This window comes from Xiphophorus hellerii, chromosome 12 (genome assembly GCF_003331165.1).
Source record: "Xiphophorus hellerii strain 12219 chromosome 12, Xiphophorus_hellerii-4.1, whole genome shotgun sequence".
Taxonomy (NCBI): domain Eukaryota; kingdom Metazoa; phylum Chordata; class Actinopteri; order Cyprinodontiformes; family Poeciliidae; genus Xiphophorus; species Xiphophorus hellerii.
Window position 1 is genome coordinate 12,834,674 of NC_045683.1, and position 27,870 is coordinate 12,862,543.

General features: G+C 38.3%; 1 protein-coding gene across 2 annotated transcripts in view; it reads left to right on the plus strand.

Annotated features, from left to right (window-relative positions):
* fancc (FA complementation group C) overlaps positions 1-27,870 on the plus strand; it is a 39,732-nt gene that overhangs the window by 4,535 nt on the left and 7,327 nt on the right. Inside the window, exons 3-12 of one of the 2 annotated variants that reach the window (XM_032578659.1) lie at positions 3,078-3,165; positions 3,283-3,377; positions 11,550-11,657; positions 11,725-11,789; positions 12,376-12,540; positions 13,153-13,306; positions 21,492-21,547; positions 21,661-21,760; positions 25,155-25,230; positions 27,276-27,384. In XM_032578659.1, coding sequence (XP_032434550.1) covers positions 3,078-3,165; positions 3,283-3,377; positions 11,550-11,657; positions 11,725-11,789; positions 12,376-12,540; positions 13,153-13,306; positions 21,492-21,547; positions 21,661-21,760; positions 25,155-25,230; positions 27,276-27,384 — 1,016 coding nt within the window. The remainder of the gene's footprint in view (positions 1-3,077; positions 3,166-3,282; positions 3,378-11,549; positions 11,658-11,724; positions 11,790-12,375; positions 12,541-13,152; positions 13,307-21,491; positions 21,548-21,660; positions 21,761-25,154; positions 25,231-27,275; positions 27,385-27,870) is intronic. The other variant, XM_032578660.1, reaches the window with a different exon arrangement.

Consider the following 27,870-nt stretch of genomic DNA (forward strand, 5'->3'; position numbering starts at 1 on the left):
GGTAGCTTTTGTGTGTAAAATGAACATGCCCATGAAAGCATTGTAATTGCATGTTTTACCATTATTTATGTCTGCCATTGAAACTTAAAACTAATGCACAATAATACAGTGATGGGAGTGCAACAGGCTGTTTTTCTGTCTTTACAGGTTAACATTGCACTATATTGATTTTAAAGTCTTCACCTATTAGGCAGAACAGCAGCCATTTGATTAATGAAACTTTGAGAAAATTAACACAGAAATGAGACTATCAAGTCTGCTGAAACCTGCGCCCACACCTTCTGAGTTTTAGCCAAGGCTTGAACGGTAATTCATTCAATGGAAGGGTCCTGCTAACAGACGCTGTTCTGTGTGTTGCTGAGGCAGTGTATGCCTGGCTGGCAGCACTGCAGTGTTGAGTTAGTCAGGTAATAGCCGCAGTGGGACCTTGAGTGCTAACCTGATGTATCCCCATATCAGATCCAGCAAATCTGGGAAGAGGGCCGAGGATAAGGAGGTCTGCTGTTCTTTGAGATTCCTGAACTTTTCTGATCAAATCTTTTTTTTCTCTACAACTCGCCAATTCACAGCATTTAAGATTATTCCTTCATATTTTAGACTGACTTTCCAGATTTAGCTGAATTTATCCTTATTAAATTGCCCTTGGAAATTGTTTTGAATCTTCCAATGTTTTACTGAAACATTTAGTGAGTTGTTAAAAATCAGTTTTCTGCTTATATTTGACTTATTACTTCAACTTTGACTTTTGAATCTACCAGTATATTTTTATAGATCAAGCCTCGCTTTTTTTCCCCTGCAGGTCTCTCGTTCTGTCAGCATAATTCTGGCTTTGCGTAATGCAGATGAGTCAGAATGAGCAAAGTTATGGAGCACATGCAAAGAAACAGTATGGTAAAGCTTAATTGCATTGAAATCTTTTTTTCTTCGCAATGGGCTCATAAAAGACCAGCTGAGGATAGCCCACATTTTGGCAACGATATGAATCCTTTGATATCTTTACAGCTTTCTTGTGGCTTATGACCCAATATGTGTAATAATCCTATTGTTCATTTCCAGGTTCTATACATGTTTAGAACAGGTGAGGATGATTGTCAGACACCAACACTTGCAAAAGCCAATGCTTAAAATTAACTTCTCAGAGTTTCTCTTTTTTTAGCCATTTCTTTGTTAGATGCAGTGGTTTCCATTTTCACAGTGATGGTCTCAATAATATTATCGTGGAAAAATGTATTGTCCAGAAAAATCTGTTATCGTGACAGGTCTAGTTTGTGGTCCACTTCGCTTTACAACAGTTTTGAGTTGTGAGAATGAATTGATACTGTTTCAAGCTGATGCCAGTGCACAGTTTACCTACACAGTCAGAGAAGGAGATGGAGTAGAGTAATATTTTTGAACTTCCATAATGTATTTCTTGAAATATTAATTAATTGCTGAATCTGTACATCCATCTATTCCGTCTATTCATTCACCAACCCATTGATCCACACATCTGCTCGCTAACTTGTAGTCTGTGATTTTGCAGGTTAATATCACACATTTGAACATTATTTGGTTGTGGCTACAGTGTTGAGCTGTATTTGAAGTACTGTGATGATGATTGCCCCGAAATATATTTTGAAATCGATTCTGTTTCAAAACCCTCTTTGGCAGTAGCAGCACCAATAAAAGAGTCTACTTACAAGAGACACACAGAGTTGTGTAAAACCCCTTAACTATCATGAGGGTGACAGTTAAGGGGTTAATCACTGTTATGTCCAATTGCGCCTAATGATCCTAATTTATATAAATGTACATCTATGTGGTATATTCAAATAAACAATTTGTACTTAATTTAATATTTCATTGACCCTTTTTGAAGAAGAATTAATCTTTTTTTATATAATTGTAAAACATGAAGCTGTTAGTGTGTAGAACAGGATTAGCATGTCTAGTTACTATGAATAACACACACACAAACATGCTAATGCTTGATTTGTTTGGGTCCATTGCTGTGGGGGTAATGTGTCTGAAGTTTTATTGGAGTGATTGGCTGGTTCTCATTCTTTTAGTCTGTGTACTACCCTCCCCCGCATGCTGGGAAGAAGCTCTGTTTCCGTCAATTAAACTTGAACACAGTTATTGTGTAGGTGCAGCTCTCAGAGGAGCCTCGAGGTAAATCCAGGACTTTTCTCCAGCTGCTTATCAGATACATCCTTCTGAAAATTCTGAAACTTAACCAACTTCTCATTGGATTGCCTTTCTTTGCTCTTTTAGTAGAAACAAACATGAATGTAATTTGTGCATGCATTAGAACCATTAACTTCCATCTGTACCTTAAAATGACAAAAGTTTACATTTTCATTGTTTTTCTTGTCAAATTTGTCTCAGTTTAGAGCTTCACATATTAGGTAAACCCTAAAATACATATGCATGATTTATATGTATTTTGCATCTTGGTGTCTTTCTTCACCATCTATTTCATTCTCATCTATAAACATGTCTCCTTAGGCTCCTTGGCCAGTATGTAATCAGTCACTTCTGTCAAAGAATGTCTGGTTGTAATTACAACAAGTTACATGGTCATAATTAGAGACAGTGCTGAAGAGGCTTTGATGCCAATTGTGCCCTGGTAGTCGGTCGTAATTGCTTTCTTTTGTGATGGCTTATTCTTATGGGCATTCCTTCAGTCACAGAGCATTCAACAGTTTGTATTGTAAATGAGCATTCCTTCTCTGTTGCATCAGCAACACACATGCACACGCACACACACACAGACGTTTACCGTACAGCATTTACGATAGACTATTCAGCAATCGGGAGGCCAAATGTGAGGACTGAGCAAAAGAAACTGTTGTTGCAGACAATAGCTGGGTTATTTAGGTTCTATTTAAACTCTGCTTGACCTACCATTATGACTAACATTAGTAGTGATCTCATCCTCTCAAATTAGTCGTTAGTCTTTATCCATGACACACTGCTATTTAAATATAAAGGCCTGATTTTTTTTTTTTTTTTTTTACATTGATATTGTTTTTTTTTAGTGCTTAAATGTTAATTTATGTCTTTTTTTTCTTTCCTTTTTATTCTATCTCTCTTAGAGCTCCACAACAGAAACCTTGAATAGGCTCCCCTTATTAGGTCAACTTTTAGGCCGACTGTGCTGGAACCCTCATGTCACTGCAGAAGGTGAATCTATACTTTGGTCATTACTTTATCTGTCTTTTTAAAACCTACTGACAAACAGAAACAAGAAACATGAAAATTACCCTGAGGAAATTGGTAAATGTTGTATGTGTTTTGCAGGTGCAAGTAGAGGACTTCTCCTCCAGTGTTTGTTGGCTCTGTATTCTGAGCATCCAAGCAATGCAGTGGAAAGAAAAGCCAACCAGTGGATACAGGTAGAAACTGATCTGTTAAAATAAACTACTTGACAAATTAGCCATTATTTAAAGTGTTGACCAATATTTATTTAGCTAATTTTCCAAATGTGCAAGTAAGTAGTTGTTCCACTTAAAAGCTACATAAAAGCTATTAAAATGAGAGTAGATACAGTCAGGCTATTGTTTAATAACACCAAAATAATTCAAGTGTACCAAAACCCTGTTCTTCCAACTTTTGGAACTTCAAACACTTTATTTGGAATATTAAATAAACAGTTTATTTTCTGAAAAATAATTCATGAACATACTCCGAATGCCATTAGATCTTTGCTCTACTAAAACGTACGCTAATATGAAAACATGTCTTCTGAAGTCTTCTGGGGCCTAAAAAAAACACAATTGTATCTCAAGAATACATTTTGAAGCGTGAGATTTGTCCCACGGTATGCATAATGCTTACATGGTGAGAAGGTGGTGGTTATTTATTAGTTTTGCAGCTCTACTCTGCATAACTAGATGTATCTAGACACGACACATGTCAAGATACGTCGCCAGTGATGAAATTCATTATATAAATACAGATAGCCTGCGACAGACTGGCGACCTGTGCAGGGTGTACCCCACCTCTCGCCCAAAATGTTTCCTGGAGATAGGCACCAGCACACCTCCTGACTCCACTAGGGACAAGGGTGTACAGAAGATAGATAGATAGATAGATAGATAGATAGATAGATAGATAGATAGATAGATAGATAGATAGATAGATAGATAGATAGATAGATAGATAGATAGATAGATAGATAGATGGATGGAAATACAGATAGCAAAATGATATGACATGAAGTGATTCATCCATCAATCACAATGTAGCTTGACTTAATTATTTTTGGGGAAAACAGTTACATTTGATGCATTTTGGCTAGATTCAACATGACAACGCAAAGCAAAAAATAATTAAATCAGTAAAAAAACAAACAAAGGGGCGTGCCGTGGTGGCGTAGGGGATAGCTCGACCCATGTTTGGAGGCCTTGATTCCTCGATGCGGCCGTCGCGGGTTCGACTCTCTGACCCGACGATATTTGCCGCATGTCTTCCCACCTCTCCTTCCCCCTTTCCTGTCAGCCTACTTTCATATAAGGGACACTAGAGTCCACAAAAAGACCCCCTGGAGGGGTAAAAAAAAAAAACAAAACAAAAAAACCCCAAACAAACAAGAAAGAGACATTGAGACCCAAGTTAATACTAATACTATTAGCCTGGGTGTTTTTAAAGTAGGCATCTGTAATTATCTCTCAATGAGCAGAGCTATTATAGAAACCACAGGAAAATAGTTACTGATTGCTTATGGATCTCCTCACCCAGGACATGTCCAAACTTGAGGCAGATAAAGTTGGGATGTAGCAGGCGGTTTTCCACATTCACAGCAAGTTGGTCTCATGCGTAATACTTTAAGTAGTGCTAATTTATAGTTACCTGGTTTGTACGATTTAATTGCTGCCTCCATTTTTACCCTCCTGTTGTCTGTGGCATACACATTCACTAGGCTCTGCCTTCTTAGTGGCTTTGGTCATCTGCTTTCTAACTAAGAGTTAATAAGAGGAGTAATACTCTAAATCAAATGATGGGTTGCAGTATTTTTCTAAATAAAAGCATAGAGTCTCTCATTATTAAACAGTTCAGGTTTTATTGGTGCAATGAAATGAGACAATACATCCAAACTGAAATTCCAAATTGCATTCTTTAACAGCTGCTTTAGCAATGCACTCGATACTATTTACCATAGTAGCAGCTTCTTTGGGTTCTGTGTGGAGTGTGGAGGAGTCTGGAAGCAGCCGTTGGTAAGTTATCCAGGTGTTGTTCCTTATACAAACCTGTGTGGCTTGGTCAATGAAGATTTGGAACGAGGAATGACCACACTATTTTTGTGCCAAGCTTAAACCTCAGTCAATCAGGCAGGCTGAAATTGATATTGGAGGTGTGAAAACCACCCATATTTTTAAGGATTTTGATTTGATGGCGAGGACACAACAAAGTGCAAGAGAGCAGGAGACTGGACATCCGTACCCTCTTAGAGGTCCTGGAAACTGTACTAGAATTTTAATCTTGTGTAAAGATGATGTAAGCAAAGGTTTAACAGAATTGCACAACTGATGGCCACTGCACAGCAAAGTTGGAAGAAATTGTGACAAAATCTCCTGAGTTTCCAGCCTTTATTGATATTGAATTACTTGTGGTAAATTGTGTGTAACAGTGTACTCTTCCAGATCTTTTTCATATGCCAGTTTTCATCACACTGGGCTGGGTCATTTTATTGTTTGTGTTCTGGATGACTTGACATAAAGATTACTTGGCAATAAAGCAATTTTTTTTAACAAAAAGCTCTTTAAATAATTCTTCTTTGACAGTCTCTGGACTGCTGAAGAGATTTTCTGTTTCATGTATTTTAATAGGGATGTGCTTTCCATCTCTGTCTTTCCAATCCGATTGAATATACATAATGAATTGAGTAGATTGTGTCTCTATTGCTCTTAGTCTGCATAGTCTCCAACTATGTTTCACATTTTAAAGTCAAATTAAAAGTGACTGTTTCACGGCCTCTTGTCATCATTTAAGAATCCGCCTGTATATTAGGGATAGCCAGCAAAGCGCCCTGTGTGTTCTGTAGGCGAGCGCAGAGAGGAGGGAAAGAGAAGAGAGGGAAGAAAAGCTTCTGCCATTTTCAACTTTGAGAGGGTTCACACAGATGGCTCATGATAAACAATGTGAAACCTTCACATTTCTGCCAGATTAACTGTGTGTTTGTATTCTTTTGATTAATTTCTCATCTAATAAAACATCTTGCTAATTAAAACAGAGCCTAGAAAGTAAACCTTGAATTTTGCCAGATGTTCTTTGACCTGTTGGAGGGGAAGCTGAGTGCAAGTGAGCACAGTGGTGTCTGCATCTGTGTCAAGATGTTTCTATGTGTGGTCATATTGTATGTTTTGCTCAGGATATACTGGCCAAATGTTCAGAAGTGTAGAAGGTACAATAATATTTACAATAATTGAAATTGTACTAAGGCTGTAAAAAGATTGCAGGCTTACAAGCTTCCACATTTTTTCTCCAAATGTAAAGATGATCATTGTGGCCTAATAGTTCCACTTTAGTTTCATCAGACAACAGGTCATGTCTCCAAAAATGAAGGTCTTTGGCCCCATCTGAATTTGAAAACTGCAAACTATTTATTTATTTATTTATTTTATTTATGGCTTTTGTTCTGGAGTCGATTTGCATATTTCAGACCAAAACACATCCATCTCTGGGACACAGAACTAATCTCCTTCCACCACATTTATACTTGTGTGTAATTGTTTGGACAGAAGAACTGTTAACTTTCAAGCATCTTCATTCAAATTGTTCCCAAGAAGATGGGGAAGTCTAAAGACTTTCCCCATTGTTCCTGGTGTTGCCTTGAAATACATCCATCTACCTCCAATTAACTCAAGTGTGTCAGTAAACCTAACAGAAGTTTGAAAAACCATGATACCATAATCTGGCGTTCCTTGGTAGTTCTAAAAGATGGTACTCATTCTCTAGGTAAACTCAGATTTTTGAAGGTATTAATAAATAAATCTGACATATTCTTCCTGTCATTGTTCAGCAAATGGAAACAATTTTAGTAATTCTGACCAAAAACAAGAGAAGTGTGGTTTGATTTAACTTACCTGGGGTATTTAAACTTCTGGTTTCAATTATATTTAGAAATATAGATATATTTGGTGTTCCATGGTTATTTTATGAAAGTTAATCTAGCTATATTATTGCAAAGATACTTTCAGATTATCGAAATAAAAGCTCTTCATTGACTGGTAGGGAAGGGAATTGGTTGCGTCAAATTTTATAAAAGGGTATTAGAGTAAATGGGATTGAATACAAATGTATGCCACATTTTCATATGTTGCTGTGATCTTGAAAATTATTTTTTTTCTACTTCATAGTTATAGAGCAAGATTTTCAAGGATTTAAAAACATCTTGTACAACAGTCATTGTCATTTCTGCGTCTTTTCTACATTCCCTTCTTTTATTTTTTTGAAGAATCTTCCTTTTACCACCAGTGATGCGAATGACGAGAAGCGCAGCAAAATCCTTTCGCAACAACTTAGCTTGTCTGTCGGGGAGAGCAGAGCAGATAATCTGTTTTAGGTCAGAGATGCTCCTTCTTTGTCTCTGTGTCTGCACAGCGCTGCCTGTCTTGGAATGTGAGGCAAAGCCTGTTTTTTGTTATCCTTGACTGATCGTGCTCCTCAACATTGTTTTCTTATTTCCTTCTTGAGAAACTGATCATCAGCTGCTATGTGGCATCCAAATGCTTTGTTCATGTGCATTTAGGTCATTTTGAGAATTTAATGAAATATTTTTGTTTCTTTGCTGTTGTATGTTTGCAGCGACATGTTTCTCCCAGTTGATGCATATAGTGTGTACAGTATTTCTCTGCCTTTGCTTCAGCTTCCTGTCTGTCTCTTTTCTCCACATCTGAGCTTTCACATAGGGTTTGATGAATTCTGGGGTATAGCCACAAAGCTCCAGGCTGATAGTCATTAACTCTGTTGGTCTGTTTCTCAACATCCTGCACATGTAAAAAGACCTCACAGTGCTGCAGTAAAATGATCTTTGAGAAGATGACAGTAAGGCGAGTATAAGTAGTATACGTAAGTATAAGTAGTGAGGGTGTAATTTTATATAGCCAATCAGCTGAATGATAGCTTAATCTGCACTTTAGCTGCGTAAGGAACCACAGATATTTCCTGCAGCAACTGTAGCCACTTTATATATTTGCAACTGTTTGCTCATACTAAATGTTCATTTTATTATCAAATATAAAAACATTCCCTCTTCATATTAGGTTCATTCCAAGTGTCATTGTATGATTAAAATTAACTTTACAGTTCCAAGCACCTGGATGATTGCCTTCATTCGTTCTCTTCCTCTTTGTTTAGTTTGTGATTTTCTTTCACTTCTTCTTTGTAAACAGCAAAAGTAAAAAAAAAAATCCCACCTTCATTAAATTATAGATTTTAATGAATGGACAGTTATCTAACTAAAACTTTTAAAAAATGCTAAAGGAATGTGCAAAAATAAAATAAAATAAAGAAACCTCATGACTCCGTGGTTGTTGTCTTCAAAAGTTCTGCAAGGTCTTAATTTTTTGGAGTCTCTAAATGTAAAATATTTGCAGTTTATTCATTTTTTGGAAATATGCTTTATATTACTTTGTTTTGTGATTTGTATTTGTGGCTGAGTGGTGTACTTACAACATTTTTGTTAAATTATCCACTTCTATCTCCTTTGTAATGCACATTTAAACAGGTTCTGTGTGTTTACAGAGATTTTGTAATAATTAACTAAAATCCATCCTCAATACTTTTTGCTGAGCTTACAATAAACTGTAAGGACTAAGGCTGGGTATTGTTAAAAATCTCACAATTCAATTCAATTTTCAATTCTTTGGGTCGCAGTTCAAATCAATATCAATTCGATTCAATGTTGTTTAAAGTACTTCAATACGGGTTTAGTAATAAGTAGAGTAGGAATTGGATTACCAATTAATAACTTTAACTATAGTGGTAGGCATTACTTTATCAGTATTTGACCAGTAAAATATCTGAAATAAAACTGTAGCACAATATCACTTATGCTCAATATGTAGTACAATAGCCAAAACATGACAGTACAGTATTATAATTGGAGTAAAGTATATGTAAACATAAACAATTTGGCTTGTGGAAACTGAGATAACTCACATAAGTTTGGAATCATCATTTTTAAGCATTTCTGGACAGCATTAACACTCTGACCCAAACTTGACATTAAATTGAGTGGTTCCTAAATTTAAATTATAATGGTATTAAAGTCTAAAAAAATAAAGTCTTTGCTTTTAGCTTTAATAACACTCATATTGTTTTGGTATGTCATGTAAAGTCCATTGAATTTTGTGGGTGTGTTGGTCAAAATGTGAACATGTTGCTTTGGAATGAAGACTTTTGAAAGGGAAAGTGTGTTAACTGTGCATAAAAAGAAATATACCAGAGGGCTGGATTTTTTAAAATCTCTTTTTTTTTATAAAAGTAACTAACATTTAACATTTTTTTTGTGGGCTAACTCTATATAGTCCCTCGATTGTTAGTGGGTGTTGTACAAATACTGGATGGGCATACAGATTTATTACACCAAGTTTGAGGTTGGGTTGGTTCTAAATCAGTGCTTTTAGAGATCCAAATTCTTTATTTGTGCTCTTCCAGCGGATTTCATCTCCCCTTTTTTGTCTCTGCTGTTTTGACCAACTGAGGCTATACTTAAGTCTGTCATTGGTTTTTCAATCATGGTGTTGTAATTGTTAACAGACACCCATCCAAAGCAACCCGAGTCTTTGCCTCATGCCTTTTTTCTTACATCCTCTGTTTTAATTTTAGATTTATGGGGGATCATTTCTATGGCAGTAACTTGTCCCCAAAGCCAATTCAAGTTGTTTTTTTCTGTGTGAGAAAGATGGCTTTTGACCTAAAGTATTTGCCACCCATCTATCTTTCTGTTCTTTATCCCATTCCTCTGGTAACCACACACTTTCCCCCCTGTTCATAATGCAGACATCACAGTGACTTTCAGTCTCTGATACTTATTCTAACCAAACCGTCCTTACTTCTCATTCCTCGTCCCCACTGTGCCTCCTTACTAACTGTGGGTTGACTGTGATTGGTTTTGTACGTACTATATGTGCTGGGTTTAAGGGCTCTCAGATGGTAGTGATTGGGGTGGTTTTGTGAGACTATGTGGAGGGTAAGCATCCTAGCGTGCTGCACAGCCAGGCCAAAGAAACCACAGGACTGCACCAACAGCTCTGCAGTTCTACTTTTCCTCAGATTTAAGTTTCACTACTCTCTTCTTTTTATACATATTCAACATCTCACAATGTCTTTCTCTTCTTATTTCTTTTGTCTTTTATCTTGATGTTTCAAAGCAGTTTGTATTTTTTCACTTCTTAGTGAGCCATATGCCTTGGTTTTGCTGTGTAGTCAAGATGTCAGGTTTTAGGTATTCAGCTTGTATTAATAAGTCAATTTCTTGTGGGTAAATTAAAAGGGTTGTTTCAAAGGCTTGAACAAGCTTTTGATTTGGTATTCTTGGGTTACGCACACACACACACCCCTACAAGCACAACACAACCACAAAGTTATATATAAAGCATTTAAACACTGCTTTGAATCCAGTGAGAGGTATAATGAGTAAACAGCTGACCTTAACAACAATTATACTGCCTATATCCTGCAATGACTTTTGTGATTATCTAATTTTGCAATGACATATGCAATTAGCAATTATCCCTAATTTAAATTTGATCTCTTGAGATTATCTCAAGACCCTTCACTTTTGGCTGGGGTGCAGACCCCATCTTTGGAAACCACTCTAAGGTGTTTTTAGATGTTATAAGATCTAATCTAAAAGGCACAGGTATTCAGGTGGTTCTTCTATTTTGGTAAATGGCTTGCCTTCGAATAGAATAACTTCTAAGTCCTTAGAAATTTCTAAGACGCTTTTAAAATTATGCTTCTCTCTGAGTCCTGTGACTCGGTTGGAGATTAACATAATTTTATTTTTACATTTGTTTCCTGTATTTTTTTAAATTATTTTCTTTTGCTACATTACAACTTTTAGTTTTATTCTGTTTTAAATTCTATGAAGTTATTGTATTTCCCACAGATTTGCTTCAACATCATTGCTGTGCAGCTTTTTTAAAAAAAGCTATATTAATAAAGTTGGCATTGTCCGGTTTATGTTCTTACCATATACTTTGAGTGGATTGCTTTGCTTCATTTCAACCAACATTGTTCACAGCTGATTATGGGTTGGGCTCATTATTCTTGTGTATCAAATTATTATGAGGCCCCCTTGTAAAACTGCAAGGGTCTGTTACAAAGAATGCTCGTTTCTACTTCTACTCCTATGCTGCCCATATATTCATACTCAATTATTGGAATACCTTTTCTCCACTCATGTGTTTCAAATGATGTGATGCTGACGTAGTCATCTGAATTTCCAGTAACTAATTAGATTTTCTGTATTGAAACTTTTGGTTTTGATAAAAATGATTTTGTTGCATTCATGAAGTGCCAAACCTCTGCTGCATATTGTTTCTTCTACTCCACCACAGAAAGTCCTGTGTCATCTGGCTACAGATGAAGAAGATGGTGCAGCCGTGGGACTGATGAAGCATTTAGGAGTGCCAACCAAAGAATACCATCTTAAAGTGCTGAAAAAGGTATTTTGTTTCTACAGCTTCTGTTTAAAAGCATACTTGCATTTCATTTTGATTTCTTGCATTTCAGATGGTGACAAGAATACAGGAAAGCATTGGGAATAGTCGGTGTTCTGTGAGCAGCACAAATAAGGGGTAAATATAATTCACATTCAAACTTCAAGCTGTACTCGTGATAGATTGGTTTCTGTTCTGTTGACTGAAATTGCAAGAAATTTGATCAATAAAACAAAAAAATACATAAATGAAATAAATACAAAAAGAGTTCAAGTATCTGTTAATCAGTTACACACAGCAGTAGTGCATCCCACACTTAAATGTTTCCCAAATTTATGTGATTTTTATAATGGTTAGTAAATGAATTTGACATCATTTGAGTTCAAAAAGGTACAATTATCAATTATTCTTTTTTATTTTTAGCTTGTTCTGTTCTTGTTGTCTGAATCTTAAGGTTAGGATCTAATGTGTGCCTCTTTAATGTACAGTACTTTATTTACGAAAAACAAAGAAATAAACACTATAAATATGTGCAATAAAAAGTTCTGTTAAGGACATTACAACTGTGTCTGTGCTTTTTAGGGGAACTATGAAGGAGTTGACTTTAAATGAAAAACAAATCTATGCAGAAAAGATCAGCAAACATTAACTCTAATCTTCACCTCCTATTGTTCTGTCTCCACAGTAATATAACTTTCTTTAACATTTCTCAAACTTCACATAGGTGTTCATGTGGCAGTATTTGGACTGCGTCAGAGGCTTGTGTGCCTCTCATCACATGTCCTGAAGCATCTCCTCTCATTGGTGCTTTGCTGCAACAGCGGATGACTTGCATCAGAGAAGGTCTGAGTGAAAACTTCCTTGATGCTCTACACTCTGCCTACTCAAGGTACAGAAAATGTTTCTACTGCATTTTTAGCTTGTGCTGCCATATTTGAGAAAAATATGCTAAGTGACTCAGTAGTGTGCAATGTTGTACTTACTAAGGATTATTTCATGTCACAGTTCTAAAAAGGATGTAAAGTCTTGATTACTAGAAAAGTTGAGAGGTTTTTGGAAATGCTGTAAAATCTTACAGTTGTGGAATAAAACTGAATACAATTTTCAAGTCTTTATTAGTACATCTTAATATATTGACGTCCAATTTGGAGATGAAAGGGATATAATTTTACTTAAACAATAACTGTTAACTCTGTTCATGAGGAAAAAAGTTAGAACACCCTCCTACCTAATAGGTGGCTTTTCCCCCTTTGACTGAAATAACTGCAGGGAAACGCTAATGGTAGCCGTCTACCCGTCGCTGACATCACGTCTGAGTAAGGTTTTTCCTACTCCTCACTTTCAGCTGCAAGATATTTTAGTGGTTCTTGCACTGCCTGCTTCAATTCTCCTGAAAATGCCAAAAAAAGACCAAGTTACTATCAGCATATGTGCTAGTATCGAAATAGTGCAAAATTATGAAATAAAAAAAAAAAAAATACAACCCTTCAAATATTTCCAGATGCGACCTGGTACTGGACGAGCAGGCAGTTGTTTCTCTGTGGTATCAGAGCTTACCCAGCCTGGAGGAAGCTGTGCTCAATCTGTTGGAGTCTGCTACTACAGCAGGATCAACACCAAGCAAGGTGGAGGAGCAAGTGTCGAAGTCATTACTGGTGGGTCCTCTTTTCATGATTATAGAAACATGTCTGACTGTCCACATCTGACATTGGGACATGACAACTGTCGAAGCACTATTGTATGAGCTACTGTGTTTGACCAAGCGGAACAGATTGAGTCATTAGTGAGGTGGGATATTAAAGAGACAGAATTCAAAATTAATGCTTTTAAACAGATTTTGTCCCTATGTTTTAGGGTGTCAACAAAATGGTATAAATTTAACAAACTTATTGTGTTTTACATTTTTTAAATTAATATAAAGGTGTTTTAGATGTTAGACGCACTCGAGTGAATAAAATATATATATTTTTATTTTACTGGTTTGAACAGAAAAGCAATTATTATTCCAACTGCTGCAAAAATGATACACAGGGTGTCACATGGTTCAGTGGTAAAGGAAGCACACCATGTACAGAGACTACATAGTCCACACAGTTGATCCTGGGTTTGAGTCCTGACCCCAGCTGTGTTTTTTCCTCTCTCTGCCTTTCCTTCTGTCCAGCTGTTAATGAATTAAAGTCACCAGTGCCATAAAAAACCTTATAAATAAACACATTTATACAGATGATTAAATGTATTATATTTATTTATTGTTATTTGGATTTTGATTCATAGGATAGTCGAACCTCGGATTCAGGAAGAGCAGTGTGGTTTTCGTCCTGGTCGTGGAACACTGGACCAGCTCTACACCCTCGGCAGGGTCCTGGAGGGTGCATGGGAGTTCGCCCAACCAGTCTACATGTGTTTTGTGGACTTGGAGAAGGCGTTCGACCGTGTCCCTCGGGGAGCCCTGTGGGGGGTTCTCCGGGAGTATGGGGTACCGGGCCCTTTGATACGGGCTGTCAGGTCCCTGTATGACCGGTGTCAGAGCCTGGTCCGCATTGCCGGCAGTAAGTCGGGCTCGTTTCCGGTGAGAGTTGGACTCCGCCAGGGCTGCCCTTTGTCACCGATTCTGTTATTCACTTTCATGGACAGAATTTCTAGGCGCAGCCAAGGTGTTGAGGGGATCCGATTTGGTGGCCTTAGGATCTCATCTCTGCTTTTTGCAGACGATGTGGTCCTACTGGCCTCATCAGGTCATGATCTGCAGCTCTCGCTGGAGAGGTTCGCAGACGAGTGTGAAGCGGCCGGGATGGGGATCAGTGCCTCCAAATCCGAGGCCATGGTCTTGAGCCGGAAAAGGGTAGAGTGCCTTCTCCGGGTCAAGGGGGGGTGTCCTGCCCCAGGTGGAGGAGTTCAAGTATCTTGGGATCTTGTTCACGAATGGGGGAAGAAGGGAGTGGGAGATCGACAGGCGGATTGGCGCAGCGTCTGCTGTCAAGCGGGCGTTGTACCGGTCCGTCGTGGTGAAGAGAGAGCTGAGCCATAAAGCGAAGCTCTCAATTTACCGGTCGATCTACGTTCCCACCCTCATCTATGGTCATGAGCTTTGGGTCATGACCGAAAGAACGAGATCGCGGCCGAAATGGGTTTTCTCCGTAGGGTGGCTGGGCTCTCCCTTAGAGATAGGGTGAGAAGCTCAGTCATCCGGGAGGGACTCAGAGTAGAGCCGCTTCTCCATCACATCGAGAGGAGCCAGTTGAGGTGGCTCGGGCACAGGATGCCTCCTGGACGCCTCCCTGGTGAGGTGTTCCGGGCACGTCCCACCGAGAGGAGGCCCCGGGGAAGACCCAGGACACGCTGGAGGGACTATGTCTCTCGGCTGGCCTGGGAACACCTCGGGATTCCCCCGGAAGAGCTTGAGGAAGTGGCCGGGGAGAGGGAAGTCTGGGCCTCCCTTCTGAAGCTGCTACCCCCGCGACCCGACCTCGGATAAGCGGAAGAAGATGGATGGATGGATGGATGGATGGATGGATGGATGGATTTTGATTCATGTAGCATAGAAAAAAATATCCAAATTTAGGAGTAGTTTTTGAGAAACTGTTCTGTTTTTGAGAAACTGTTCTGTCAAATATTATGCCTTTTAAACTTTCTTCTTCTTATAAAGTAACACAGATGTTGCGAGCCAACATTGGCTGGTAAATTAGATGGGATGTCTGTTCTGGTTGCCAGCTGACAGATAGGTCTTTTTTACAAAAATGAATTTAATATAATGTAATAGAAAAGTACTAGGGGGAAAAAAAAGTGAAACTGTTGAATTGTTATAACTTATGATTTGCCTATCAATGAGTCGAAGAGAAATTTCTTTTCTTTTGTGCTGTAGCATTTTTGTTATTTTCTCTGCTGCCTGATTTGATAACACTTGATCCCTTTGATAAGCTTCTGATAAACATGCTGCTCCTGTTAAATTAGTTTTTTGGTACATAGTGTCTCATCTGCCTCAAATTAAAGAGTCTCACAAGAGAAACCGTTGCACACATCCATATGTGTTCAGTTCCCCTTTGAAGCACTTTGTAAACTGAAACTCAACAATTTTAATAAGTGAGGATCTTAGGAATGTTCCATTGTATTTTTTGGGCTGGGTCATTATCGAGCGCTCTGCCTGTCAGATCTATTTGGCTTTTGTTCTGCTTGCCTCTCACATAATTTGGCAAGCTCCAGACCACATCTCACATCATTTGGCTGTGTGATATTATACTCACTATCACTTCAATGGCTCAGTGCTCGTCACTTCATATGGCTTCATATATGTTCTTTTTTTTTTACTTTAGAATTGCCGTTACTGAACTTCACCTCTGCGATACAGTGATATTATATTTACCATTTGTTGCCCAAAGAGAGGCTGAGTTTTAGATGTAAGTTGTTTTCCAGATTTACTTTTCAGTCACTGGGAGATTAGGGTCAGTGTGAAGTAATTAGGCCCGAGCAGCAAAGCGCTGCGAAGGCCTATTGTATCTGTACTGTTTATTATTATTATTCTTCCCACCTCTTCGTGTGCCTTTTTGGGGGCTTTATCATATTCAAAAACTCACCAAACTTGGCGGTCGCAACTAGAAAAATTAAAAATTTTGAATTTTAAGGTTGTTGCAAAAATCGCAAAAAAAATTGCTCAACGGCGGCAACTAGCAATTTTCTGTTAACACAATGGTATGAACGTACTTCATCGTAGAGACATGAAATTTGGCACACTTGTAGAGCTCACCAAAAGACTCAGAACTTACATTTAATGTTATTAGCCAACTATCACAGGAAGTCAGCCATTTTGTCTTGAACGTCCATTTTTTTCCTCGATTTTGACGTTTACAGCCTTCGTATTTGATCGAACTCCTCCTAGGGATTTCGATTGATCGACTTCAAACTCGGTCAGTCTGATCATAAGGCATGTTTGATTTAAAGTTATCAAATTGGTGAGTTTTGGAGCATGTTGAAGGGGGGTTAGCAGGGGTCAAAGTTCACCTACTCGCCATGAAACACGAAACTCTTATATTTCCTATATAAAAACACATAGAGGGACCAAACTTTCAGTGATTGATCGTCATCGGGTGCCCTACAATACCCTATGGTCAAATGATGACATCACTTAGGCCACGCCCCCTGAGAACAGGAAGTGTCATGTTTTACTGTGAACGGTCGCTATCTTAGCCCTTTGACCTAATCAACATGAAACTGTGTCCAGAGACAGAAGACATGTTGGTGTGTTGTGGATTCCAACCCCGACCGGCTGCGATGAAGCAGGTGGGCGTGGCGGCGTTGCGAACGCCGTCGAATTTCGTTTGGCTCTGAATTCCACAATTTCGGGCCCAGCTGCTCCAAACTCACTAGGATGGATCCTTATCCACCCACCGACAGGAATTCATAACAAAATTTGGTGGGCGTGGCCTAATTTCTCTATAGCGACCCCTAGAGTATTTTAAATGAACAGCCCCATGCCATGCTTTATCCTAGAATTACGAAACTTGGTACACATGTGTATCTTGTCAGGACGTACAAAAAAGTCTCTTGGAGCCATGCTCTAAACCCAACAGGAAGTCGGCCATTTTGTATTGAAGGTCCATTTTGGACCTCGAGTGTGACGTTTACAGCCTTTGCATTTGATCGAACTCCTCCTAGGGATTTCGATTGATCGGCTTCAAACTCGGTCAGTCTGATCATAAGGCATGTCTGATTTAAAGTTATCAAATTGGTGACTGTATGATCTTGCTGAAGGGGGGTTACCAGGGGTCAAAGTTCACCTACTCGCCATGAAACACGAAACTCTTATATTTCCTATACAAAAACACATAGAGGGACCAAACTTTCTGGGATTGATCGTCATCGGGTGTCCTAAAATACCCTGTCGTGAAATTATTTTTTTACGTAGGCCACGCCCCCTGAGAACAGGAAGTGTCATGTTTTACTGTGAACGGTCGCTATCTTAGCCCTTTGACCTAATCAACATGAAACTGTGTCCAGAGACAGAAGACATGTTGGTGTGTTGTGGATTCAAGCCCTGACCGGCTGCGATGAAGCAGCTGGGTGTGGCGGCGTGGCGAAGTGACCTGTAACGCCGATGCCATACGTTTGCTTCTAGATTCCACATGTTTCGACCGAGCTGCACCAAACTTGGCCTCAGTGATGCTGTTGTGATGCCTGACAATGCTATGTCATCATATTATGACGTCATCTAAGCCCCGCCCCCTCAGAATGAATTAGAGAGATCTTCTGTGTAATTACATAATAAACAGTACATGTTCGTCGTTTGTAGGGCAATGCTGCCCTCTGCTGGCCACTGAAATAGTTTCATTATTTCAGTAATTCGACACCAGAGGGCAGCATTGCCCTGCAGATGAAATTCTTCGATTTTGTAATACACAGGAAAATTGAAAAATTGGTATTTCTAACACAAAAAGTCACAGAGACTCCAAACTTTCAGTGATTGATCGTCATCAGGTGGCCTACAATACCATATGGTCAAATGATGACATCACGTAGGCCACGCCCCCTGAGAACAGGAAGTGTCATGTTTTACTGTGAACGGTCGCTCTCTTAGCCCTTTGACCTAATCAACATGAACCTGTGTCCAGAGACAGAAGACATGTTGGTGTGTTGAGGTTTCCAACCCTGACCGGCTTTGAGATAGCAGCTGGGCGTGGCGGCGTGGCGAAGTGACCTGTAACGCCGATGCCATACTTTTGCTTCTAGATTCCACATGTTTCGACCGAGCTGCACCAAACTTGGCTTGAGTGATGCTGGTGTGATGTCTGAAAATTCTATGTCATCAGATTATGACGTCATCTAAGCCCCGCCCCCTCAGAACAGGAAGTGCTATTTTTTTCCTTGGAAACTTTCATCTATGGCTCTCTTGACCTAATCAAGGTGATTCTGTGTTGGATGACAGATAGGAAGTTGGTCTCGCTTGCTTTAAAGTGCCAAGAGTTTTCAATGGCGGCAACGCCGTTCGTATACGTTTGCCTCTACATTCCACATATTTTGACCGAGCTGCATCAAACTTGGCCTGAGTGATCCTGGAGGCTTGCCCGTCGATCCTACGTCATCACATTGTGACGTCATCTAAGCCCCGCCCCCTCGGAACCGGAAGTGCCTTTTTTTCCTTGGAAAGCTCTGTTTATGGCTCTCTTGACCTAATCAAGGTGATTCTGTGTTGGATGACAGATAGGAAGTTGGTCTCGCTTGCTTTAAAGTGCCAAGAGTTTTCAATGGCGGCAACGCCGTTCGTATACGTTTGCCTCTACATTCCACATATTTTGACCGAGCTGCATCAAACTTGGCCTGAGTGATCCTGGAGGCTTGCCCGTCGATCCTACGTCATCATATTATGACGTCATCTAAGCCCCGCCCCCTCGGAACAGGAAGTGCCGTTTTTTTCCTTGGAAAGCTCTGTTTATGGCTCTCTTGACCTAATCAAGATGATTCGGATGATAAACTCTGTCAATGCTCACTGCTGGCTGAACCGTGTGGGCGTGGCCAAATGGCGAATATCAGTCCCTCGCCATATACATACGTTTGGCTCTAATTCACACATGGATCATCCGATTGGCGCCAAACTGGATATGTATGACCTTTGTTCTGCTCTAAAGAGCCCAACGGGTTTGAGATGTAATTTGGGGAAAATGCGCGACAGCTTCTGCGGCGGCTAGCGGGCGGCAGTGCTGGAAACTGCGGCAGAGCTTCTGCGGTGGGGAGCGGGCTGCGGCTCTGGAAAACGCGCGAGAGCTTCTGCGGTGGCCGGAACCCCAATTTAATTTGTCACAGAAACTACACTAACAGAAATTTGATAAAGCAAATTCTGAATCTTGCCAAAGCAGGCTTTCTGTATCTCGTCTCTGCCAAATTTCTGTACACATCCATAAAATTATTCACACAAAGGTTATTACTGACATCTTGTTTACCTCACTTTCTGATTGCATTTTTTTGGCAGTTGGGAATGTCAGTAAAATTTAAATGGGAAAGACAAACTTATCTGCCTTTTGTTTTGAACTAATCAGGTTTGTGAGGCGGTGCTGCTTATTTTATTCAGTAGTGATGGTCCACTTAACCTGTGTATATATCAAGGGGAACTGCACACTCCTTGTGTTTAGAGATACTTCTCACAAATTAAGAGACGGCAGTGCACACTAGTCCATATTCATTTGGCTTACTATTACATATACAGAAATTAAACCTGCCAGATAAATCTGATTAAATCTGCCATTTTGAGTTGGGAGTAACTGTTCTGTCATAAAGTTAGTTTCAAGTGTGCCTGAACTGTAGGTTTTCGTTCTGCATCTCCAAATGGAAACAACTGACCAGTAACAAAGCGGTTGTTGATACCTGAAAGGTGAATTTTTCCTTTTCAGCTAGTATCTTAGGATCCCATGTATGCTCTTAATTCAAAATTTATGTGCCCTTGTGTTAATTCAGTCCATCAGCCAAATATGCCGTGCTTTTGAATATAATATTACATCTGGCATTGTGTTTTTATTAAAAAAGAAGGGAGGTTCAGGTTTCATGTGTCTGTTTATATGACTGTGTGGGATACTTCTAAACAAAAATAAAAAGTAAGAAAATCTGAGATGTCTGGGCTCTGTAAAGCCCCTCACTTGCCTGCCTTTCTCGAACTTGTTTATACTACAGTCAAAAATAGGAAACATAAAAATGCGTTCGCATTCCTCAATTTGGCTTTTCCTACCGCCTTCTGACCCAGGCAGAGGGCCCAATAACAATAAACACTCACTTCCTGCCCCAGACTGCTAAAAAAAAAACCAGGATGTTTGTTGTGTGCTGTAATTAACTCTCCTTGAAGTCATACCTCCTTCATAGTCGTAAGGTATGAAGGAGGAGGCTAAAAAAGCAGCTGTTGGGATACATGATGCTTCACACACATCCATGAATGAAAGTGAGGATGTACAATTTTATGCCAGTCATTTGCTAACTAATCTCTGATGTGCATACAAACAGAGACATACAAAGGGCAATAGTTTGGTCTTGTTTTATAAGAATAAGGTAAAAACTGATTTGGAGTATTTTGTGGTTGTAATTACACTGTATGGACACTTGGTGGAACTATTTGTTGTTTAATTCTGTTATAATTTGACTCATACCCTGGTCTTTTGTCCATTTCATTTAATAACTCTGTTACTGATGCTATGTGCAGTTTTATCCCCTCTGTTTAATCAGGTTACTCCTCATTTGTTCATGTATGGAGATAGAGCCATTATATATTTTACCTGCAGTATATCAAGTCCCAACAATTAATGCGTTCTAAATCACAAATCACTGCTTTTCCACCAGCTACCAGTAAATCAAGCAAAAACAAACAAACAAACAAAAAAAGAAATGCAACTGGGTCATGCATTCATCTCTTCTTACTGTACGGCTCTGCTGGGGTAAAACCTGGGAGGTATATGACATGTGAACCACATGGTATTATATGTGTTGCGTATTGAGCGCCAGATAATTAGGGACTCAGCGACATGCACGGTACAGCTGTTAAATGTTTGCACTGGGGCGTTTTAGAATGTATTAAATCTGAAACACATGATGAGTGTGGATTAGGAGGAGATGAGAAAATGAGTGTGTGGGAGTGTTAGGGAGGCTTGACAGAGTGGGAAACTGAGTGTTTAATGAGGAGAAAGTGAGAACAGAGAAACTATGATTTCAAATGTAATCATTTAGATGGTCCAACAGTGTCACCTGGTGGTTAAGCGCTCTTGTTAAAAAGTGATGTATTGTTGCCATTGTTTTCTGAACCTGCTGATATTGTTGATGCATTTTAACATGTATGGCCATAGCTTGTAAAGTTTGCCCTTTTGTGTGTTTTAGCCTAAAGCTTGTGCTCAGCATTGTTCAGTATTCCTGGTTGTAAATGACATCTTCAGGTAAGTGCAGTGGATTTAATTTGAATTTAAGTTGTTATTTAACAATAGTATATTTCTTTGTTTCATGCTGAATATTTTGGTTATGTGTTGTTTTTTTCCCCCACTTTTGGCAGGACTGTTCTTAAACAGACTGAAAGGAATGAGCGTGTTAAAAATGTTTTCCAAACATTTACCAAATGCTTCTTCATGGAGCTTTCACGATTGCAGCCTCAGGTAAGACAGATTTTTTTTTATTTCTCCTTTTAAAAGAGACTCACATTGTTACTTTATTATATGGCTTAATATTAGAGTCAGTGGAGCACTTAATTTTTTCTCATAGTGACAAAGATAAAAGAAAAATTAAAAAGGGGAAAGAGTAAAAAAGATTGATATTGTATTATGACATAAACTAATAAATGCAATCAGAATGAACACACAAATCAAAAATATCTATAGATCTAAACTTCTCTGCTAAAGAAAATAGTTTAAATAAAATATCCAGAAGGAAATTAAATGTCCACATTTTCTTGATACTACAATCTATTTCCCTACATTCTAGAGAGTGAAGTGTTTGGTTGTGTGATGAAAGCCACACTATCTTAAGCGAAAATATTTTGGACATAATCTGTGTAGCTAAAGCCTACAAAAATAACAGGCGACAAAATCTTGCATAATCATTGTACATTTTCATAATTGAAGCAAAATAAATTGTCTTTAATATCTAGTAACTTGAGAGAAGAAAATTTAGAATGTAACTGAAAATGATTCATTATTAAAATAAAAAAAAGCTTATTTTTACACCACAGGGTTAGCTGAACACCTAAGGTGGAGAACAATTTCCTGCACTCAGCAGGAAAATTCACTGCTGATGAATCTTCACCATCATTATCACTTCATCTCCAGCTGAGAGCTCCACTATTCACACTACACTCCCATAGCTGACACCTCTACTCAACTTACAATGAATTCAAATGATTAATTTACACGTAAAACCTTTGTCCAGATAATCACCTGGAGTGATTGGCGAATATGCTGCCCTGGTGTGTCACTGTGTACTTTAGCTGAAACTCTCAGCCCTTAGTTTGGTTCTGTTGCTTTATCATCCAATTGGAAGTCCTGTATGGCCATATTGTAATTATCTGGCACTTGCATGTCATACATAAATATTAAGAGACAGTCAGTAAATGTGGTACTCTGAAACTTCACATACTATCTACAAAACAGTTATGTGAATGCTGTATATTTCTCTTGACTTTTATCTATAAGTATAAGGGTGATACACAGTTTTAAAAAGTTATAAAAAATTATGTAATAGGTTATTTTGTTTTTGCAGGTTTGAATAAGTATGGTAAATGAAACCATGGAGTATGGAAAATTGTTTCTTTTCATATTTAATGCCTTTGTTTTTCCAGAAGCAATAAAACTGAATTCCAAAATGCTCACTATATTTCCGATGCCATTCTTGTTCCTTGAATCGCTTCATCACAATTTGAGTTTCATGTTTCTGGCATTAACAATTTTGGTTTCAGTTCAATTCTATCATAGAATTTTCTTTTTGTTTCTAATCAACTTCAATTTAGAGTTTCGAACTGATTCTGAATTAGGTGCCAAAACTATCTTATCAATTTTTTTTTTTAAATGGATAAAATTGATTAATTGATGTTACAAAATTCACAATTTAAACAACCTGTATTTAAAGCAGGAAAATATCAATCCTGATATGGTATGTCTGTTATTGATTTTTAAATGGAGCCCATCTAAGTTTGTGGCGTTTGAAGAAAAATGTGAAATATCCTTTTTTTCTTCTTTTTCAGACACCATCTTTGTCACTTTTTGTGGTTTATGGAAGACACAGTAATTGGAACACAAATCAGAACTGACTATTTTCTAATGAGTTTTTTTTTATTACTTTTTATAGCCTCAATAGTATTTTTTTCAACAAAACTTTTTAAAGTAGGCTTTCACAATTAACTGCACTATATAAAACAAAGGTAACTAAAGATCTGGACTTTAAAGTATGAAATAATTTCATCTCCAATATGGCAAAATCTAAAACAAATACCTGGTTGCTCTGATTTTTTAAACTAAAAAATCCAGTGAGTGTTCACTACGTCAAATATGATAAGACTGAACTGGAAATAAAAAAAGGTCTCCATTTACAACCCCAAATGAAAAAGAATCTATTTCTCTCACACTTTTTAATTTACATATAATGATTAAGATAATTAATCATTAATATGTATAAGGTATATTTCCACAGAACTTCCAAATGACTTGTCTCCATCAAGGGCATGTGTTACATTTGAGTTTGCTCAGTTTACATTTGATTTGTTTTACATATGACAATATTTTAGACATTTAACACCCGACAGTGCCTGCTCAAAAACATCTCCGTCCGCAGGGAATACATCAAACAGAACCCCCTCGCTCAGGAAAAGCTGGTCTCTCTTCTTCCTGAGTACGAGGTTGCATTTATGATCCACTTGTTGGCCCACAACCCTCATTTCACAAAACCACGAGTGTCTGTGGTTCATGTTGGAAGTCCTGATGACCAAGAATGAGAACAACAGTCCAGCGTTTCTTAGGAAGGTGGTTGAGAACATCAAACAAAGCAAAGTCGCTCAGTGTCTCGAAGATGCAAAGGCCAATGAGAAGCTTTATAAGGTGTGGCGATTCAGGCCACTGATTCCATCGGCTAGACATTAACATGTTGGCACAGCGTTAATCAATCCAGCGTGCTTCTCAACATCAGACAATGCATCTAACTTCACAGAGAACATTCAGCAGCTTCAGAAGCTCTGAAGCTGCTGAAGCTTCAGAGCTTCTGAAGCTTCAGCAGCAGCTAATGGTGGTTTTGTCTTTTTTGTCAGCTCATCAGTAATCCCTGGGCGTCGCCTCTTCAAATACTCATGCATGGCCCTTGTCCTGCTGTGGTTTGCATCCAAGACTTATAGGACATTCAAACCTCCATTCATTGTTGTCTGACTTGAAGTACCTCCATACTTTAGTTCATTTAGCCTGTGGCAACTTTAAAACCTGGCTTAATCAAGAGCGAAAAAGGAATTATCCATAGCACACAGAAATGTATGAAACTCTCAATGACCAACTGCAGCAAGTCACTTTACTTTACACACACAGCAGTTTGGTAGAAAATGTTTTATTTTTTATTAAAAAGATACATGTATTTTTTAAAGATATGTTCAGTTTACACAAGATTGTCTCTATTAAAAATATCAGAGGCGATTGATTAATATTAGAGATTCCATGGACTACGAGGATAGACTGCAGCTGTCCAAATACAATGCGTTATTTGCATTTTCAAAATAAATTTCTATAATTTGATTAAACGTATACAAAAAAATCTAAAAATGTGTACATGGAAAAGCCTTGATTTTTAATATTGATATTTGCGGTCGGAGCAATCAGAGCTGATGGAAGAGTTATGGTGTTTGTATGGACCTCTGTTTCAGTTGTTGTCATGTTGCTCCAAATGTCTCGTATTACATGTCACATTACACATTTGCTCCAGCATTATCTCCGTACTTTTCAGGACGTCATTTGAAGGGTGCAGAAAATGACGTGAAGTCTTATCTTCGCTATTCAGTTAAAATTCTTTCCTTTATTTCAGACATCTGCGTCTTTAAAAGCCTTCTTCCCACAGTCCCCTCCAAGTCTTCTGATTCCTCTCTTTACCATGCCTTCAGGTCAGTGTGCTCATACATCTTCACTGCGTTTGTCTGCCTTAACTCCTGGGAAAAATGCTCAAAACTCTCCAGTGTGAGTAATAGTGTAATGAAGTGTTATTTAGCAGTGCGTAAACAGTTTTTCTTCAACAGAATGAATGAGCAAGTTGGTGTCTTTATATGTAACATACTTATGCAGTAACTATTTTTGTCAGATATTCAAGTTACTATGATGTGAGGTGTCATTACTTCTCCAACTTCGAACACAGGTTTAGTCATTTGCTTCGCCAGCTCTTGGGCTTGATCATAGTTACACAAAGAGGCTTATCTGCATTGAGTAAGTGTTGGAGTTTTAAAAAGCTCTATGTGGGGGAATGTGTACGGTTGAAGAGATGCAGAGTAGGTGAGCGCAGGAATGCTGCTTATCAGTGTATGCCCAGACTGGCCCACAGGCAAGAATTATTTACATGAATGGAGCCATTTAGGGACACACTGAAGCCCTGCCAGAAATCACAGTTAATTATTACTCTGTGTGTGTGCGGGTTTGTGTGTTTGTGGTGAAAGGTAATATTTCACTAGGGACTGAATAGTAATGATATTGTAAAAAGGTGAAAGATCCAAGTTTCATGCATTCTGTGTAAGTCATAAATACACAAATAGCATTGCATTCTTAATAGTTAGCCCAAGGGGACCTTCAGATATTTGTTAGTTTGTTTGTCGAGCTGAAATGTCATCTTGTCGTAGGAAGATGTCCTTGTTATAGGAAAAGTATTTTTCCCAAAATGCAGTTCCTAACTCTACTCTGGTCATCAAAACAACTTGATAGCTGTTTTCTTTTCTTCTTTATAATAACAACAGCAAAAACTATGAAACAACAAAACAAGCTGAAGACATTCGATTCAAGTATCCTTGAATTTAGAGTCTTCTTAGATATGTTCAATAACAATTCCTTTCACTAGACCGTGGGAAGAAGCATCAGCTTCACTTTTAATTTCTTTTGTTTTGTTTTGTCATTTTAGCCTTGTTTTCTTTTCTTTTGCTCAGTCTTTGTAAACTACTTTGTGAATTTTGACTATGAAAGCAGCAATATAAGTAATTTACTCACAACAATGAAAGAGATGCAACTTAAAAACAAGAAAAATAGCATTAATTAGTCCTTTGCCACTTTATACTCCCATTTATTATGAAGCCCTTGCTATTTTGTCCATTTTCAATCTGTAAACAAATTGCAGGTTGTGTTGTAGTTAAGTTTATTGTCTTTAAAATGTTCAATAGCAATTCCTTTCACTAGATCGTGGTAAGAAGCATTAGCTTCATTTTTTTACTCAGAGGTGGGGTACAAAAGATGTATAAATTGTAATTAAAACTAGAAAAAATTGCATTTCCTTTCAAAATGCAATGTGAGGGCTGTAAGCTGAATATTTTAAGTGAAAATTACAGAAGCATTTGAAGTCAACTGCAGAGGATGTGCCAAAATGTAAGAAATGGGAAGAAGCAGCAGCAGACTAAGACAAAAGCCTGCAAAATGCAAATAAAGAAAACTGTAGAAGAGAAGGGAAAACTTTCAGTCAATGCAAAAATCCCAGCCAAAGACTATTAAAAATATGTGCAGAACACTGTTTACAAAGCTAAGCAGGGTTGGAAGGAGGGTTTGAATTAGCTTTGGAGAAAGGGATGAATTTAGGGTTGTACTGACATGTGGAAGGAGGGTAGGAATTAGGGATAGAATAAGGTTATAGCAGATTTTTAAAAAAGAAATTATGGGATGTTCTGGGCACTTCAAACAGGCTGAAAATGATTGGAAAAAGCTGAATATTTCATAAACCGTAGAAGATGTCAGTACCAAAATACATAGTCTGAATGATCAGAATAAGGTAATAGTTGAAAGGTTGAAATAGCACATAGTATGCAGAAGTAGTCAAGTGGCACAAAGTATACTGGCATAAAAGTAGAGCATTCACACTAGTTGTGATCTTAGAGTAACATTTTGTTAGACGTATTTTTGCTCTTTTTTAAAAACACAAATACCAATTACATTGATTTAACGTAAGTTTTTTTTTTTTCAGAGATGCCTCAGGAGAGTTTGAAAAACCACCTGATATGGGTCAGCAGCTCATTACAGAGACTGACTGAGGAGGAAGAAGATGAGGAAGACTCAGATAGTAGCAATATCAGGTGAGAAAGAGAGACTCGACAGCGAAATGTGCTAATGTGCATCTGCTTCCAGCGACATGTTGGAACCCTGTTCAGCATGGTGTTCCCATTTCCATTAGTTGCCATTGAGATGGTGGTTAGTCAGTAATTTCCCGTTGCATCATAGCAGCGCGGTCCTGGAGCACAGTGTGGCTTCTCCAAGCATTCATTAGAGGCCATTAGCTTTGGGGGGGGAAAAGAGCACATTGGAAAAAAGAGACGTTATGAGGTCCAATAAATAGTGAGAGAAGTAGTTCAGGACAAGAAGCAGAAAGCAGGGAGAAGGTGCACACATTAAATAACATCGCTATGGAAAAAAGAAAACATGTACAGTTGTCTTGAATGAACTCATTTTTTTTAAAAAAAAGGAAGATTGGGTTGAAAAATATGCACAAAAAAACAAAACAAAAAGAAAAACAGATGATGTCGTAAAGATGGAGACGGGTGACTTGATACCCTCAGGATGCG